This window comes from Puma concolor, chromosome A1 (assembly GCF_028749965.1).
Source record: "Puma concolor isolate L17-30 chromosome A1, mPumCon1.1.hap2, whole genome shotgun sequence".
In the NCBI taxonomy this organism is placed as follows: domain Eukaryota; kingdom Metazoa; phylum Chordata; class Mammalia; order Carnivora; family Felidae; genus Puma; species Puma concolor.
The window spans coordinates 237,817,399-237,836,810 of NC_141667.1; the positions used below are offsets into that span (position 1 = coordinate 237,817,399).

The 19,412-nt window shown below is 47.5% G+C and overlaps 1 protein-coding gene across 4 annotated transcripts in view; it reads left to right on the forward strand.

Moving 5' to 3' along the window:
- Positions 1-19,412, forward strand: part of SPATA13 (spermatogenesis associated 13) — a 346,879-nt gene that overhangs the window by 245,633 nt on the left and 81,834 nt on the right. For 2 of the 4 annotated variants that reach the window (XM_086715128.1, XM_086715139.1), the window contains exon 1: positions 15,043-15,797. The exons of the other annotated variants lie outside the window; for them this stretch is intronic. In XM_086715128.1, coding sequence (XP_086571254.1) covers positions 15,741-15,797 — 57 coding nt within the window. In that variant the 5' untranslated portion in view covers positions 15,043-15,740. Of the gene's footprint in view, positions 1-15,042; positions 15,798-19,412 lie in introns of those variants that run through there. 4 annotated transcript variants of the gene reach the window in all.

A 19,412-nucleotide genomic window follows, 5' to 3' on the forward strand; every position in this document is an offset into this window, starting at 1 on the left:
GAGTACGTGGGCTTCGTGTCCGTCGTCTTCTCCTGAGCCCTTTGAGGTTTTACGTAGCTTCCGAGGTTTACCCATCCTGTAGCAGTGTTTATTTTTATACAGTTAAAATAAATGGCCTTGTAATACGTGACTCCCGTCTCCCATACGTCGGCGTTTACTCTTGCTTTTAGAAGATAACACGTAAGGATCATTTTGTTCTGTGGTGGTTGAGTTTGTTTTTGAACTCTCCTAGGATTCATTTCAGAAGGACGTTAATAATCTCATTGTCCAGAAGAGTTTGATCTCCCTTGTGACCGGGCCCCCAAGCCCTCTTTTGACTCTAAAGCTGTACGGCCGCACTAACTAGGCGGCTGTAAATATTTTGCCCATGACCATAAAGGGCACTTGGTCCCACAGAGAACAGCACATTCTTGAGACGAGCCTGGGGACAAATGTCTGCTTGAGCGCTTTCTCATCTGCACCAGAGCTGGGCAGGGCATCCTGCCAGTGCAGTCCCTGGGACCCAGTACTGGCCTTGGTGAAAGGCCGAAGTTCCTAATTTTTATCTTTACCTGTTCTTTCAGGAACAGTGTTGGAACGCCTGTGACTTTTTGTGTGTGTGCAATTGGGGAAGAAATTTGAAATCAAGGTTTTATACTTGAAGGGAGTAGGAGGAAGAATCTTGGAAAATAATAGATAATAGGTCCAATATTCTTCTTCAGAAGACGTAGGCAGAAGACGGTGACAGGTCTCTCATTAGGCAGGGTTTCTTTTTTCTTTTGTTCTTCTCTTTTTACATTTCCTACTTTTGGGGATTAAAAAAAATATCAGCAAAGGTAGCACAGCACTCACGAGAGGCCAGAATAACGTTGTGACGCCATTTATTTTGCGAACTAAAGAATGGTCTCAAGCTGAAGCATTCCACGTGTTTGTCCAGTGTGGTGGGGGTTGATGAGGAAATAGTAAACCCTAACTTACGAAGTAATAAATAGCTCTTAGAATTATGCTGTGATTTTGTTATGTCAGGGTTTCAGAGGAACAGATATTTGGAGTTGCCACTTTTTCACACACCACGCCCTTCCCCCCCAAGGACCATTCCATGGAGGATACAAATCGGTGCCTGGGTAATCACTTAAGAGAAAAGGAAGAGGGGCACCTGGGCGGCTCAGTGGGTTAAGCGTCCGACTTCGGCTCAGGTCATGATCTCACAGTTCGTGGGTTCAAGTCCCGCGTGGGGCTCTGTGCTGACAGCTCGGAGCCTGAAGCCTGCTTCGGATTCTGTGTCTCCCTCTCTCTTTGACCCACCCCCACTCACGCGCGCTCTCTCTCTCTCTCAAAAATAAGTAAACATTAAAAAAAATTTTAAGAGAAGAGGAAAAACTGCCGATACTACAGCATTTCACCTTTTTCCATCTTTCCTCTGAATTTCGCACAAAGAAGCCTTCATTTCATAAAGGCTGTTTCAGTAACTGCCTAGTCAGATGTCGGATCAAGACACGGGATCAAACTCCTGTGGCCCTTCACATGTTTCCGTAAACATCGCTTCTGAGGATTAGACGTGGTATTCGGGTCTCCGGGTGTTACATGAAGATAGACAGTCACACGTGTGTATTGGGAGGGTAGGACTCCAGTAACGTAGAAACTTCATTTCATGGCTGATTCCTGAAGGCAAGAACTGGGATTAACTTCTCTGGCTTCAATTTAACGGGCCCATCAATTTTCAGACTGACTTCTCTTTTTCTTGGTAGATGTATGGACAAGAAGCTGGAAAGCCTCTTTTTTGATATTATAACGTACAGGTAAATCACGGGAAGAATTTGGTAGTCTCTCTCATAGATGGATAAGTTTACCTTGTAGGCATCCAGACCGAATGTTTACAAGGAGACCCTGAATATCTCATCAAATATTTATCGAGCTGTTATTAGGTCCCAAACCCTGTACATGCTGTGGCTGGGGGTGACTAAGACAGGCCCCGTCTTCAGAGGGCTTGAGTGTCCGGTGGGGTGCGTGAGTCACACGCAAACCTAACTTTATGTCATGGTGTGTGTTAGATGCAGCCCGCCGCGGGACCTGTCGCTTTCAGGAAGCCATTGGGGAAGTTTCACTTCCTGAACTGACTCTCACAGCTGACGGTGGCGGGAGCTAGGTCACCGAGGGCCTTGCATGGAATTTTAACCAGGAGCTGCTCCCGAGCACCTGTTGTGTGCGAGACCCTGCTGCGTGAATACTATTGTTTAATCCTTGCCCCAACCCTGCGAGGTATCTGGGACTGTTATCCCCACTAGACGTCTGAGGAAGCTTTGTGCTCAGGGAGATTGGAAACTGTATAGGATAATTATGAATTTTCCTGAATCAGATATATTGTGGAAAATTTTAATGTGCTCAGCGGTAAATTTGAAATTGGCTTCTTGCTCCTTGCCTTTTTTTTTTTTTAAGCCAGAGCATTTTTATTTTCCCAGAACCTTTCCATCGTCCCAAATTTAGACTCTCTATCCTGTAAACACTAACTCCCCGTTCCTCCTCCACCCCCGCAAAATCCCTGGTAACCACCATTCTGTTTTCTGTCTCGATGAACTTGGCTGCTGTGAGTACCTCAGTGTAATTGGAATCATACAGTATTTGACCTTTTCTGACTGGCCCTTTTCACTGAGCATAATGTCCTCAAGGTTCCTCCGTGTTGCAGCACAGTGCAGAACCACCTCCCCTTTTAAGGCTGATGATAATTCCGTTGTGTAGAGTCCACACTTTGTGGATCTGTTTATGCGTTGATGGTCTCTGGGTTGCTTCACCTTTTGGCTACTGTGAATAATGATGCCACGAACACAGGTGTGCAAATAGTCTCTTCAAGACCTTGCGTTCAGTTCTTTCGGGTGTATCCCTAGGTGTGGAGTTCCTGGATCCTATGGGAATCCTGTGTTTAACTTTTTGAGGAACCTCCATCCTGTTTTCCATAGCAGCTGTTCCCTTTTACATTCCCAACCAGCAAGTGCACAGCGGTTCGAATTTTTCCACATCCTTGCCAACACTTGCTATGTTCTGTATTTTGGATAAAGCCATCCTTAATGGGTATAAGCTAGGAAGCATTGGTTTTTTAACGTTTTATTTTTTTTTATTTTTTTTTATTTTTGGGACAGAGAGAGACAGAGCATGAACGGGGGAGGGGCAGAGAGAGAGGGAGACACAGAATTGGAAACAGGCTCCAGGCTCTGAGCCATCAGCCCAGAGCCTGACGCGGGGCTCGAACTCACGGACCGCGAGATCGTGACCTGGCTGAAGTCGGACGCTTAACCGACTGCGCCACCCAGGCGCCCCGGAAGCATTGGTTTTTTAAAATAAAAACATACCTCCTGGGGCACCTGGGTGGCTCAGTTAGAGCGTCCGACTTCAGCTCAGGTCATGATGTCATGGTTTGTGAGTTCGAGCCCCGCGTCGGACTCTGTGCTGACGGCTCGGAGCCTGGAGCCCGCTTCGGATGTTGTTTCTCTCTCTCTCTCTCAAAAATAAATAAACATTAACAAATTTTAAGTAAAAACATGTCTCCTAAAAAGGATGCAAAATTTACATGACTCGTAAAGACAAGCCATGAAGCTTTACATTTTCTGCTTTCACTCACTTGCTTCCACAGCCTCCCCCAAGGTGCGAACTAGCTGATGGGCGCTTGCAGTGGGCTAAGGGCTCACGCGGTGTGACCAGATTACTTGATACCGATGCTGGCTCCGTCACTCGCTCCTGTGTGATCTTACGGCCCAAAGTCAGATTTGCATCTGCGCCATGGGTGGGATAGTACAAGGTGGTCATGAGCGTTGAGGACGCCTGGCACGTAGACTTTCTCATTGATTGTCATTATCAGGGGTAGTTTAGAGGCAAAGTTTGAGCGGCACTGCCTGATGGGGAGCTGTTGAAAGCTTTCAGCTGGGTTGGGGCGAGCCTTGTGCTTACGGTCTGCCAATAATCTTGAGACTGGAATTTCTTTGTCAGCAAGCCGGAGGAAGGCAGTTAATGTCAAGTGAGGCTCAGAGTTGCTGAGCGTGTTTAGAATCGAGGACCCCGCGGCCTCTCAGAATAGCGAGGGGTTCTGGGGAGGAAGCAGCTCGATTCCAGTGATGGCTTGTGATAGGTTCGGCGGCCGATCAGGATGAATAACACATCCTCCGTATTCCTGTTGGTTAGATGCGTGGTGGTTTCGACCCCAGACTGTTCTGTGGAATAAAAGAGAATGTGCCTGAGGAGGACTGAAGTTGAATAGCATAATTTCACAATCTCCCAGTGCTGCTAGAATTCCAGCCGGGGAGTATCAGTAGAGCCCGAGTTCTTAGCCGTTTTGCCTTCCTATCCGGATGGTGGTTCACACTGGCTGCTCTCAGTGATTAGGTCATGAAAGGCCTGGTGGGGGTGGAGCGCTTTCCAGATTGATCTTTAGCTGCAAATAGGTTTAACTCTGTGGTTCAGAGGGTCCCCAAGCTTTCTCAGTCCCTGATCCCCGTGTCTTAAGTGAGTCTTTTATAGAACCCCCCCAGACCACAAGAAATACCTAACAATTCCACGTGCCTAAATAGTTTTAATTAGCTGCCTGAAAAAGGATGTTTTTAAGTGTAGAGAGAAAGAAGAAAGTTAAGAAAAGCTTCAACTTCTTCCAAAATTATTATGCTTGGTGCAATTTGAAGTCACACGGACGTCTCAAGAGACGAACAGTCACTCCGCCGTTGAAGGTTGGATATAGGTTGTTCTGATTTTTTCTTTTTTAACTAACGTTCACAAAATTCCTAGAAAACAGGACCCTCTAATTATGTTTGTGTTGTTTCCTGGGCAACATTGTAATTCCGCAGAGCGGGCCCACGTAGAACGTGGTTTCTTGAGCCTCGCGCAGTATCGGTAAACCCCCAGTTCCTGTGTGCGGATCCCTCATCACAGGGATGCAGTGAGAAATGGTGCTAATTGTCAACTTAGGGGAACGAGAGCTATGCTTAGGATCAAGCGGATTTTAGGGGTTCAACCTGAAAATGCATAGTAATCACAGTCGTATCACCAGTAAGCACGTTGAAGGACCCGTTCCTGTTTCTCTGTTAGGCCCCAGTTACACTTTCAGTTGGACAGGCAGACAGTCGGATGGTCTCAAGGGGACCGAGAGATGAGACTTGTAACTCCACGCAATTTTTTGTGATCAAAAGATGAGCGTTTTAATTGCGCGGTGAGCAAATTGAAGGTGAGAAGATAGTTCTTGCCAAAGGCTAACCGGTAAAAAGCAAGTGAGGACCTTTGTCACGAGGTGATACCACCGGCCCCCGTGTTCTTGGAGCTCCAGGCGCTGACCTGTGTAACGGGAAGGAAAGACTCGACTCTCTAGGCCGCATGCCCCATCCACCCTGTTTGCTATTTCCTTTTCAGTTCCCTCTTCCAGACCGCTTGTCTCCAGCTGTCACTTAGGGGTGCCTCTCCGGCCCCCTCTTGTGGGGCTCTGCCTCCAAAGTGACAGGCTAACCTGGGGTCTGCGCCTCGAGCCCAGACCTGCTGCCCACTCCGGGCTCAGGGTGATCTGCAGCGGCCGCCTGAGCGTGTCCACTAGCGTGAAGCAAAGGCAGCGTCTCTTGATCGGAAAGTCCTCGTCGTCCCTCCCCATCCGCTCCCCTCCAGGCTTCAGAGGTTCGGTAAACCGTACGACCGTTTGTCCGGCTTGTCACCTGGAGTCACACCCGACTCCCTCCCCCTCACGGCACACACCCAGCCAGTCACCAGGCCATAGCGTTCTGTGTCCGGCACCGTCCCCGTCTCACAGCCCCCATCGTGAGCCGAGGCCACGGTTGTCCCATGTTGGCGGCTCTGTCGGCCTCGTAACTGCCTCCTCAGCCTCTAGTCTTGCTGCCTCCAGGTCCTTGGAGGTCGCCTGCTGCTGACGGTTCCCCTGACGCTCAGAATAAAGCCTGGAACCTCAGCGTGGCTGACAAGGCCCTAGCCTCTCCTTGCCCACCGTCCTCCAGCCAGGTCGCTACCCTTCCCCTTCAATCATGTGTCAGGTCCTAGTGTCGTGTCACTTCCTGAAGGAGGCCAGTTCAGGTGCCATAGCAATGCAGAGTTTCTTGCAATTGCTTCTTTTTTTTTAAGTTTATTTATTTATTTTGAGAGACAGAGACAGCGTGAATGGGGGAGGGGCAGAGAGAGAAGGAGAGAGAATCCCGAGCAGGCTCCACGCTGTCAGTGCAGAGCCTGATACCCAGCTCAAACTCATGAAACCAAAGGATCGTGATCTGAGCCGAAACCAAGAGTTGGACGCCCAGCTGACTGAGCCACCCAGGCACCCCACAACTGCTTATTTAATTATACAGCCGACCCTTGAATAACATGGGGTTTAGGGGCCACAAACCCCTAACACATTCAAAAATCTGCGTATAACTTTGAATTTCCGTAAACTTAACTACTTAATAGGCTATTCTTTAAAAAAATTTTTTTGTATTTATTATTGTTGAGAGGGTGAGCGGTGAAGGAGCAGGGAGGGGTGGATAGAGGATCTGAAGCGGACTCTGTGCTGATAGCAGACAGCCCGACGCGGGGCTCAAACCCACGAACCATGAGATCGTGACCTCGCTGCAGCCGGATGCTTAGCCGACTGAGTCGCCTAGGCGCCCCACTACCAGCCTGCTCTTGACCAGAAGCCTGACTGCCAACTACACGGTTGACCAACACGTGTTTGGTATGTTGCATGTATCATGTCCCGTATTCTTACAAGGAAGTAAGCCTTGACCAGAAGCCTGACTGCCAACTACACAGTTGACCAACACGTGTTTGGTATGTTGTATGTATCATGTCCCGTATTCTTACAAGGAAGTAAGCTAGAGAAAAGGAAACGTTATCAAGTGAATCGTGAGAAAAAGAAAATACATTTATGCTGTTGTATTGTTCGAAAAAAGCCCGCGCGTGAGTGGCCCGGCGCAGTTTAAAGGCGGGTTGGCCAAGCTTCAGCTGTGTCTCTGTCCTCGGCCGGAGAACGGTCCGCGATGGCCGAGGCCGTGTGCCTCTACCCCTGTGTCTCCCCCAACACCAGCCAGCTGGGACGAACCGAGGAAGCACTGAATGAATGAATGAATGAATGATGCCTCACAAGAGGTTCTTTCTCGTTAAAAGACAAAGTTTTGAAACAGACCACAGGAATTTCGTTTCCATTGAGGCCATCCGTGTTTCTCTCTAATTTACACCCGCTCCAGGGATGACAGACTTTGCTGGTGTTCTTACCTGCACGTGGCCCCGTGCCACTTACGTGGTCCCTGACTTGCCACGCGCCCCCCCCCCCCCCGCCCCCTAACTCTTGCGTCAGAACAGTTGGTCCAGGTGAGACTATTGGGCCTCTAAAGTCGATTGCTGTATCGTTACAGTTCTGAAATTATAATTAGAGAAGACACGAACCAGCAGACTTCTGGCAGGTGGTTTTTTGGTGGGGGAGACGCGAAGCACGGTTGTTTTGAAATGAAATCGAATACAGTTCTGTTGGCCACACTGAAGCACGCGCTTGCACAGCTACCTTGGCAGATCCTGACAGAATGAAAGGGCAGGCTTTGTTTTGTGGCCAGGCACGCTTAGACTCGCAGACCTTTTTCCTTAGAGGTCACCGCCCGGCTGGACCACTGCGGAGCCCCGAGCTCTGACATCACCGCCACCGGGGAAACAGCAGCCGAACGGGACAGGCTTGGGATGTCGAGATGCCACGAGCACGAGATGTGGCTGGCAGGCTAGGGTAGGGTTGCCGACTCCAGGGCAGGCCCGACCTTAGCGCAGTAGTGAGTTACGGCCAAGGACACGACGGCAGGTTTTATCTCCGCGCGCCGGCCTGCCTGGCTTTGCCCCGTCTCCGTAGCATCGAGGACATTTCTGGACTGAGAAATCAGAGGAAGGTGGCCAAGAGGCAGAAGGAACCTCTTACCTAATGGAACATGTCAAGGGTGGGGGGTGGGAGCAGCTCACAGAGGATGGGTGTAAAGAGAGGAAGGTCAGAGAATTCCGAAGACAGACGCTCTCCTTCCAAATATCACCGGGGTCTTTCTTGTATAGGAAGGAGGGTGCAAAGCTCTTCTTTATGCTTTTTCCACTCCTACCATATGACCCTAAGCCAAAGAAATCAGGTTCATCCTTTTTATTAATTGCTCCCATTAATGAAATTGAATGTACTCATAATTTCAGTTATTAATACAGCAGTCCCATTACTATTGGAAACAGTTTACATTACAAATTAAGGGGATCGGGCAGATAATAGACAAATCTTAGAGGAAAATGTGTTTTAAATTCTGAACGGCTGACTTCTAACTTGACGTTTAGAATACTACTTGTCAAAATTTGGAGACTTCTGTTATTCATACCTCCACGTCAGGGTAAGGAAGAGTCCTAAGGTATAGATCATGCACGTGTGTGAAGAAACGTTAGAGCTGACGTCACGAGGAAATAATGGAATTTAATATATATTTGGCTCCAGATCCGTCCTTTGGGAATTACCCTCGTTTAGGTACTCCATGGCTGGTCCTTACACGCCCGTCTGACACTGACCTTTGCATTGGCAGGATGGCTGTAGGGAGCGGGACGTGCTTCCATTTGTGAGTCCCAAAGCACTGACCTACGCACGTGGGCACCTTTTCTGCACCCGCGTGGACCGCGTGAGCTCTCTTACTTTTGCCCAAGTCCAGACGTGTGTATAATAGGCTTCAGTCCGTTGAATTTACATCAGAGTATTTCACTTCTTTTTGATCTAGAAGTTTTGAGCTGGAATTTCATTTCCTAGTCACGTTTTTTGTACTGACCTATAACATTACAACGTGTGCTTCGCAAAAGAAAGGCGTCGTGCTGTAAGCACGGTTAATATTTCTACGAGGATGTTCTGCTCACGGTGAATTTGCGTCTCATAACAACCCTGTGAAATACTCTCAATGAAATGTTAGCATCACGTTGGGAGACCTGGGGTCGGGATGGGCGGCAGACGGCCCGGGTTCCCAGAGGGAGCGAAAGGGCAGAGAGCCCGCGCCCAGCAACTCCGAGCCTCGGCGCAGTGCCCCTTCTCACCTAGCCTGCCTTCAGCTGTGACTGTTTGAGGTGTGGACCTACTGAGAGGGACACTCTCTGGGGCCTGCTCAGCCCTGGCTCCTTCCAGGTGCTCCCAGAAGGCAAATCTGGTTCCTTTCCCAGCTGCCTGGACTCAGGAGAGCAACCGGGTTTCACCTTGTACACTACTCCACTTTGCCTTTCTTAGGTTCCAGACACTTAAGTCTTTCTCGCTCTTTAGTTTTTTTGTTTTGTTTTATTTTGGTTTTAGCACGTAAAGTGGTTTTAAACTTTCCACAAAAGACAGAACATAGTATTCATTCCATTTTGGGCTCTGCCAAGCCTCTGATGCATGTATTTTGAAGTTATTTTACTTTGAGAAAGGGGGGGGGGAGAGGGGCAGAGAGAGAGGGAGAGAGAGAATCCCATGCAGGCTCCGTGCTGTCATCGTGGAGCCCGACATGGGGCTCAATCCCACGAACCGCGAGAGCATGAACTGAGCCGAGACCAAGACTCAGATGGTTACCCGACTGGGCCACCCATGCCCTGCATCTGATGTATTTCGAACATTATTAAGCCCTGTGTCAGAGAAACCGTGTCAGTAGCATGTGGTGCCAGAGTATTCCCGAGTCTGATACGCGCTCCTGTCACGTTAGGCCCCCAGAAGCCTCTGGCTAGCGAGAGCCAGAACGTCACGTCGGGTGAGTGAAGCTGAGGAAGAATGGCACGGCCACAGTGACGGCCACGTCTCCCCACAGGCCCGGTGTTGGAGGCTTGGGTGTATTTGACGGGCTGTGAGGCCCCACAGGTTGACACAACAGACCTGACTGGAAAGAAAGTCAGAAGCGAAAATGGAAGGAAAGGAAAATGCTCCCGGGGCGGGTGTGCGGAGGGGTGGAGATTCTAAGGGATAAAGCATGGTTTGTGTCTTACATTCACTGCCTCCTTGTATGTAGTGCATTAGTGGGGAGGGTCGATGGTAAGGACAGCCACCGTGACAGGCTGTATCCACAGGATGTATCTCAGCGAGCACCCAGAACCGTGCCCTGAACAAGGAAACCAAGTGATGAGGCAGCAGGTTATGCGATCCCATGGAAGCTTCTGGCCACAAATCTTGGTGTGTAGAAAGAATGGCAGACTCCAAAGAAGCCACTGGGGAGCCCTCTGAGTTGCCCGTGAGCCCCTTTTCAGAGGACAAATATTTGCAGAGAAATTGGCACCAACAGTGAAAGCCTGAGAAACATGCTGTGTTTTTTGTTTTTTTGGTTTTTGTTGTTTACCACCACGAGCCTTCCTTGCCAGGGTTCTGCTCCTCTGTCCCTCTGTGAGGTTTTCCTTGCAGTTGAGGCCAGTTTGCATTTCCAAGCCACGGGAGAGTGTGAGAATATGGTTTCGTCAGCAGCAGCAAGAAGTTTTCTTTATGTTCCAGAACAATGTCTGAAGTCCCCAGCATCACTTCTTCATGCCCCGGCGGTATGAAGGACGTCTCCCAGGGATGGACCCACCAGAATAGCCTCCTCCTCGAACAGAGTGGCCACAGACCAGCTCCTGCCCGGCCTGGGCTGTGCCGTCCCACGGGCAGAGGTGTGACGTAGGGGGCCTGTGTTCGGGAACAGTCGTCCGCTAACCACTGGCTCTGTTCCTCGGTGGCGTCATCCACGTTGCTGCCCAGCATGTCTCCCGGAGGAGGATGTCCGCCAGGAGGCGTGAAGGGCTTACAGGGACAATATCCAAATGTCAGTTCAATTAGAAGACAATTTAAATTAGACAATATAAGGCATTTTAGCAACTGCATCAATATGGAAAACAATAGGAGACTATGGGATACCTGGCTGAACAGAGCAGGGAAAAAGTGTTTTCTGGACCTCTGTCCTCAGTGATGGCACAATGGGCTGCTGTGACGACCCCCAAGTTAAAACTTGTTTGGCTGCTGGGTAGAAACAGAGTTGAGGGGCACCTGGGTGGCTCAGTCAGTTGAGTGGCCAACTTCGGCTCAGGTCATGATCTCGCGGTCCGTGAGTTCGAGCCCCGCGTCGGGCTCTGTGCTGACAGCTCAGAGCCTGGAGCCTGTCTCAGATTCTGTGTCTCCCTCTCTCTGACCCTCCCCCGTTCATGCTCTGTCTCTCTCTGTCTCAAAAATAAATAAACGTTAAAAAAAAAAAATTAAAAAAAAAAAAAAACAGTTGAAAGTTGATCTGATTTCCCCCACGTGCGGTGTTATAAACTGTGGTTCTATGCTTAGAGACTCATTTTATGCAAAACACAAAACAAAAACCTTGAGCAGAAAAAAAAAAAATTCAGGGAAAATACAATGCAAATACACACTCCTTAAATTTTTTTTTTTTGAATGTTTATTTTTGAGAGAGAGAGCATGGGCGTGTGCGTGCAAGTCGGGGAGGGGCAGAGAGGGAGGGAGACGCAGCATCTGAAGCCGGCTCCAGGCTCCGAGCTGTCAGCACAGAGCCCCACGTGGGCCTCGAACCCACAAACACGAGATCATGACCTGAGCCGAAGCCGGATGCTGAACCGACTGAGCCCCCCAGGCGCCCCACAGATATGCCCTCTCATAAACAGTTATTGAGTGTATCTTACCAAACACTATTTACACGCTGCATTGATCCTTGGAAGGGGTCTCTGCAGCCCGCACCCGGTGTTTTGGACTGTGAGTCTGATGACGCGTGGCCCCAGATTCTGCAAACCCGCCTCTAGCAAGTAGAAACATTGTTTTTGCTCCAGTGACCTTCAAAGTGCCTTCAAGATGAGGGCCATCCATCTGGAAAACTTTCTCTGCTCTGAACAGGAAGTGCAAGGGAGATACAGTTTCCGTGGTGACATCAGTTTTGGCATTGGCTACACGCATTAGGTAGTCCTAATCGTGAACCCTGGTGGTTACTGCCGATGGCAGATAGGGGACGAAGTACAGGGAGTCAAGACAAGCCATCTTCAGACCTTTAATTTGGCAGTGACTCTCCTGAAGTGTTCCGGGGCCTTTCAGCTCTGAGGTTTAACGTGGGAGCGGAGGGAGGGGAAGGAGAGGCTCGGAGGCTGGGACCCTGCTGGGTGCTGGAGGGAAGGGAAGCTTGCGTCAGCTGTCCCCCACATCCAGACCCACTCTAGCGTGTCTTGCTATCCCTGCCTGACCCCCAGTTTCAGAGATCAAAGGAAGGTTTTCCTCGCCTTGGCAAATCCTCATTTTCTCCACCCCTTCCGCCCCACGGGACTGACAGAGCAAGCACCTATCCCCACTGGGAAACCCCGTCTCACCCACAGGAATGTGGTTTAGCCTAGTAACCCAGATAAAGACAAGCCAAGACAATCACACGGCTTGTATGGAATTGACACCTTTCCCATAGACACAGCGGTGCAGTCTCATCCAGAGTTCCCTTTTCGAGTACACTTCCCATTTTTAAACACTTCAGTGATTGGATATTTAAACGAAGCCAGAGCTCTGGCTTTTTTGAGGCATCCTCCCCCAGTTCTTCAACAGAAGAGGCTCTAAGGATACCAGATCCACGGGTGAGGGACATTCTTCCTTTGACAGACATGTACACACGGGGGTCGAGCTGTCCGAGGGGACGTGAGAGGTTGAAGAGAGGGAGAGTATCTTATATTAAGGACTGTGAGGGTTTGGGGTGGGAAGCAGATTCCTCCCTGGAACTAGAACCCACAGTTGAGTCTTAGATATATTTTGCTATGGAAATGTTGTAACTTATGGTTAACCATTAACTATTATTAGTTAAGTATGGTTTGGGGGGCAGAGTCTGTAGGGAAGCACATTGCCTATTGTACCGTTAGAGTAGAGCCTGTTCATATAATGCGGGGTGCTAGAATTTCCAGCTTCTGCTCCGAGGCTTGGTTTCAGCGAGGTTCTGGGAAAGATAGTGGAATGAATAATAAGAAGGAAGAGACCTGGCAGGAAGAGAAAGACGGAGAATAAAATGGGCAAGTTCAGCATCTGAGAAAGACTTACTACCAGGGGGCTTTCTTTTTAGCAATCCCTAAGCTGTAACTTACTGGAAATACAATTCCACGTAATGGCAATAAAGTAAAGCGTTTATCGTTGTCAAATATTTAGAAATTAATATTGATCAGAAGGTCTTCGCTACATACCTGTGTCTTTTTTCATAGCCATCTTGGTTGACATGATAGAAGTTCATGATTCGGGTACTCAGATTACAGTATAGCTAGACCTGATTTAGGCTAAAATGATAATATCTGGTGTGAAATAGAGCATCTTATTCTCTACCCAAGTATGAATGCATTTAACTTTAAGTCCCTGGATAAAGAGATTTATAAAGGCCTGCACCAGCTTAATATATATGCCACCTCACTTTTGTTTCACATTTAATAAATTAAAATAGTTTCATTGAACTAAGAGTAGGGAAAGTGTTAGAGTATGGGTTGTATCACATATTTCCAAGACCTACTTTATGGAATAAATCTTTTATACTTAAAAAAGAAAGTATAATTTTACAGAAGAAAGTCACTTTCCTAATAATCACAGTGCCTTTGGACCCTCTTTGAACATTTTTTAATTCACATTTTGCTGATTAGTATTGAGACAGATAGATGGAAGTAGATGTTATCAATATATGCATTTCAACATTAGTATTAGAAAACATTTAAAAAAATTTTTTTAAATCTTTATTTATTTTTGAGAGAGAGACAGCGTGTGAGCAGGGGAGGAGCAGAGAGAGAGGGAGACACAGACTCTGAAGCAGGCTCCAGACCCTGAGCTGTCAGCACAGAGCCTGACGCGGGGCTCGAACTCACGAACTGTGAGATCATGACCTGAGCCGAAGTCGGACGTTCAACCGACTGAGCCACCCACGTGCCCCAAAGCATCTGATTTTTTTTTTTTATGTTTATTTTTGAGAGAGAAAGAGACAGAGCACAAGCAGTGGAGGGGCAGAGAGAGAAGGAGACACAGAATCCAAAGCAGGCTCCAGGCTCTGAGCCTAGAGCCTGATGCAGGGCTCGAACTCACAAACCGTGAAATCATGACCTGAGCTGAAGTCAGATGACCGACTGGGCCACCCAGGAGCCCCAACATTAGAAAACACTTTAAGTGTGTTATGAAATGTTTATAAAATTCTTAATTGTCCTACTAACTCAGATACATATTTTGTGTAATGTGAGCGTTCAAATGAGTAAACTTTGGATAAATTTGATTACCTACTGAAATGAAGTACCTGTATTGATAGTTAAAAAGTGATCAGTTGGGTAACTATTAACATGTCAGTATTTACTGTAGACAGTGTATTAAATGTTCCTTTTCACTGAATGTATAAAAAACATCCACAAAGTTAGATGTAACTATTAAGATAATGGAAGATAAACATTAAGTTGAGCTTTCTACCACAGGAAACTAGCTGCTAACAGTATTAGTATTTTAAAAATTGGCTTATCAGTACCCTCACAGTATGCAGAACACTCTGTGTTGTGATTGAAACTGATAAATTCCAATAGTTTCAGAGACACCATTCTGAAGCTAATTAATAGCACTTCTGTGGTGTTCACAACTTTCTCATAGTTCTTTTTCCTAATGGCATCATTTTAAGGCGCTGGCCGGGGAGGCTGCTAACATTCTGCAGTGCAGAGGACAGCCCTCATGGCTAAGAGTTACCCCGCCCCGCATGTTATGTTAACACACCTAAGGTATTCAATAACCCACTGAATGCTGAGAACACAGAGTTAAATAAGACCTCGTTTCTGACTTTTCAACCTTTTTAGGGTTTAGCAGAGAAGGGAGACTGAGAAACCAGAATTATAGAGCAGTATGGTAAATGCTGAGAAGGGCCAATGTATAAAACAGACCACAGAGGGGCGCCTGGGTGGCTCAGTCAGTTAAGTCTCCGACTTCGACTGAGGTCGTGATCTAGCGGTTTGTGAGTTCGAGCCCCACGTCCAGTTCTGTGCTGACAGCTCAGAGCCTGGAGCCTGCTTCGGATTCTGTGTCTCCCTCTCTCTCTGCCCCTCCCATGCTCATGCTCTGTCTCCCTCTGTCTCTCAGTAATAAGTAAATGTTAAAAAAAAAAAAAAATTTTTTTTTAAACCACAGAGAAATGGCATCTGAATTGGACAGGAAGAAGAGCGTTTCTCGAGGGAAAGGTCGATTTGAATTAATGAAAGTTAATTAGGCAGAGCACATATTAATCAGGAAAAGAGAAACATCTCTAGGTGTTTCACACAAAGAGAATCTAAAATAGGATTATTCTTACACAGCCGAGAAACAAAAGAGGAGAAAGGAACTCAGGTGAACAATAATGGCAGGAAAATGCTACTGACCCAGAGGCGGGGGGGGGGGGGGGGATCAGGGGGAGGTGGTTCTAGTTGAGTGGGGCACTGGTGCCCCCTGGTGGGAGCTGGGACCTAGGAGGGAGGAGCTGGCCAGCAGAAGTTGGAGCAAAAGAGGAGACCAGCGGCTGCTGGAAATGCCCCTGCTGTAGTCCACGCAGAGAGAAATACCCTGGTGTCTACCTTCCTCCCACGCACATCATCCCCACCCTTGGCCAACTTGGCCAGAAGCCCTTTGTCAGAGGAGCCTGGGAATTGTGCTTCCGTGTAATACAATGAGACAGAAATGGCTGGAGAAAATCAGAGCAAACAAGGAAATAACCCAAAGCACAGCAGCATGAGAAAGCCTCACTGTAAATAATTCAGCATGGCTAGAGTGAAAGGGATCGTGTACTCGGCTGAGATCTGACATCTTCTCAAGGTTCAGAGGTGGCAGCTGGGGATACTAGATGAAGTGGCAGGACTCCGTTTGCAGTGTTTTGGGAAGGACGCCGGCCAGCTTGGAGGTGAGTCAGATGCGAAGGAAGGCAGGAGATTTTTCAGGAGGCTAATGCAGGTGTCCAAGGGGCAGGCACTGGCCTAAAAAGGCTGGAAATAAGGCTGCGGCAGCCACACTGAGCGTGGATTGTTGAGACTGGACTAGAATCTCTAAACTTGGTGACCGAGGAAGATCTGGAGGGAAAGGAAGTGCTGTAGGATCACCCCCAGGTATGGGCAGTGTGGGCCCAGGCATGGCCACCATGAGGCAGTGCTGGGCCCGAACCTGGTCCCTCTGATTCCCGCTCCACTGTGCTTTCCACCCGTGGTGGCCTGACGAGGAGTATGTGTCTCAGAACCACTGGGTCCCAGGGTCCTAATCTTTACAGCTAGGTGTTAGATGTTCCCAAAGGCCATCTTCTACTGCGCTGCGATCGAAAGGTTTAGACTTTCAGATTTCAATGTATTTTCCTCCAGTGGCACGTTTTCTGTAATTTACGTGAACACCTTACAAATTGTACGTACATTCAACCTGGTATATAGTTCTGGGTTTCAAATTCAAGTATTCTAAATTCACATTTAAAAATTACTGGTCATAGTTGTTTTCAGAGAATTCTCATTACGAGTGAAAGGAAATGTTCTATTCTAAAGTTCATACACCCCAGAATCCAGCTTGTAGACAATGGATTTCACAATATTCCCATCTAAAATTCTGCTTGTATTCTGTTCATAAATCTAGCTCTGGCAGAGCTCCCACAATTTGCAAGACTCACTACAAAACCAGTGATTGAATCACAATCCTTGTTAGTTAATAGAGGTCAAAGTATTAGTTCTAAATAATGCTACTTGGTATGTTTCTCGGAAATTCCAGGAAAAGCCTTTTTCCGTGATTTTCAGTTTCATTCCAAGCAGCACACAACAATCACATTGTTCAGCTGCATGAACGAAATAGTAAGTCACTGGTCTTTTAAAAAGCATGTTGCCCCCATCAGAAACTCGGCATTGTGTGTATTTTACTAGATCTGTAACTTAAGGTTTAAGTAAATACTTAGACTTTTCAGTGTTGTAAAAATTTAAACATCTTCACATTGGAAAGATATGTGGGGATATGGCGAATTGTTACGTTGGCATAGACATTGACAAGGCAGGATAATAGATAACAATATTACGTCAAGATAAACTTAAATAATTTACATGTGGCACACCGTTCTTATTCTCAAAGAGTTCATAGAAGTCTTGTTCTGAAGGCAGCCATCAAAACCTATCATTATAAATATGTCTTGGTAAAGCAATTTGGTGAGATGCCCATAACCCACTGAGTAAGGGGGCATTAATTTTAGGAGCATCAGGAAGGGATTCCCAAAGATGATGACCCCTGTAGACAGTCTCAAAGTGTTAGACTTAAAGGGATGTGGTTTTTTCTAAACCTGTTTTTGCCTTAATTTCTACTACTTCATGACACTGAGCCATCCTTCCAATTACATTGTTCTACTTAATAGAACAATAGGGTGACCAGACATCCCAGTCTGCCAAGAACTTCTCCGGTTTCAGCCCCGAGAGTCCCATGTCCTGGAAAACACCTTATCCCTGGGCCAACTGGGCCAACTGGTCACCCGAGTTTATTTCCTCTCAGTCAGAATTTGGGTTCTTGGATCTTCCTTTTGCTCATGCCAAGTTCCCACCTAGAACCGGTTATCACCTTGTCACTGTTTTGAGTTTATCATGGGGCCTACACATATCCTTGTACCCAGCAGAGGTTCATGAATTAATTGGTTGGTTGATCTACTGTAGACATAAATGTTGGCACCTGCTCTTGGATAGATGGCACTGAAGCACAGATTACTCAGATGACGGTACTCAAGATTCATGTGACAGCACTGAGCTTAAAACCTGGGCCTGCCCCCATGCCTGTCCTAGAACATTCCCAAACCGACGCAACATTAAAATCGAGCACTGCCTGCACCCCTGGAGACTCCAGGGGCAGCCTGACACATTTTCATCCTTCGTTATAAAAGGTCTCACAATGCCCTCAGGTTGTCTCCGTCCAGCCAGATTACAAGAGAAGGAGCATGTCTGCTCCTCTGCATCCAGTGCAAGTCGCAACAAGGCCATTAGTGCTGTGTAATATGCCATCAGTCGGTGCCTGTGACTGGACTCGATGTTTGCATAAACTGTCTGCTTCGTTTCGAGATTGTGAGAAGCCGAAACAACCACAGTCCCCTGTCCCTCTCAGAATGGGTGAGGGTGGATGGGATACTCAGTGGGAGACTCATTTTGCAATTGTTTGTAGATTTCACATCCAGCCTCAACGCTAGGATGATTCAAGTTTCTGCTTCTCGAATGGCTCATTCAAATGCAGCCCACAGCTCTTCAGGATCCCTAATTTCTCCATTAGAACATTAAACTGCAGAGGCATGTGGTAGTCCCATTAGGCTTCTGAGTAATGGAATTGAGTAAATGGACATCAGAAAGGCTCCAGGCTACATAAGCCTATGTAGCCTCCCTGGTCCCAGATGGAATCAGCCCTTGAACTGGGAATCTCCCTGGGAATCCCTCAGGGAGCTCCATGTAAGGGCAAATCAAAATGAGCCCATGAGAGAATTTACAGAGTAGAATCAGATGAGACCTCTTTGCATGAGGTCACATTTTTTTCTGCACTTGAGAGGACTAAGCTAAATTGGGACTTAACCTTAAGGTTTTTATGCAAATGTCTGCTCCTTTTCTTCTTCTGCCTTTAATATTGCCTTCGGAAGAGTGGCCTTGACTGGCATAAGGACTTCTGGGATTTGACTTGAGTTGGGGTTATGTCACGAGGCACTGAACTTGGTGTCAGACACCAAGATATGGGTTCCTATCCCAGCACTGCCTCTCTCTTTCTTCATTAGTTTAAAGTAGCGGAGAGGAGCATAGGCTTCGGAAGAGGCAGCTGCAGGAACCCCCAGCACCCCTGCCCAAGTGTGCATTTGGTTATCTGTAAAATGGAAATTATCCTGTTGATCTTACAGGTTAGTAGGAGACCCAGTGGCAGGTCGTTTCAAAAGCACTTAGCACAGGGGCCTGACATGTAGTAAACGCTTAGCGAGTGGTGGTCTTTTACGGTGAACATCGCAATCTTTCCTACACGTCTTCACTGGCTAATCACTAATTGAGAAGGGGGTGGCTGTGACATTTAAGCTGGCCCACCAAGGCTGAGCAGGCCGTGGCCTAATGGGCAGAGAGGAAGGAGAGCAACATGTTCACTTGGGGGAGACAGCATGGACTGCAGGTGTGTGGTGGCCTTAATTAAGGGCATGGGGAAAGAAAGACGAAGGTGCAACGTTGGTTTAATTTGAAGTTTTGTGTCTGACTTTCTAATATTTAAGTAATATCCTTATCTCCCTCCATCCCCCAGCCAATACGAATCCTGTTGACAGAGGCCCTTCACTAATGCTGTTCCCTTTACAAAGCCCGACCTCATACATGCAGCCTCAGCTTGTCCCTTCTGCTTGTGTGTCTCTGTAGCACTTTGGGTATTTTTGTAGACAAGTGGGCAGCTGACAGCATCTTGGTCTTTGCTGTTGGTTCTTGCAGCCAGTCTGCCTATCAGCTGCGTGAAATTTAACATAGGTTGGTATTTTACCGTAACACGTTTTGAAATAGTTGTT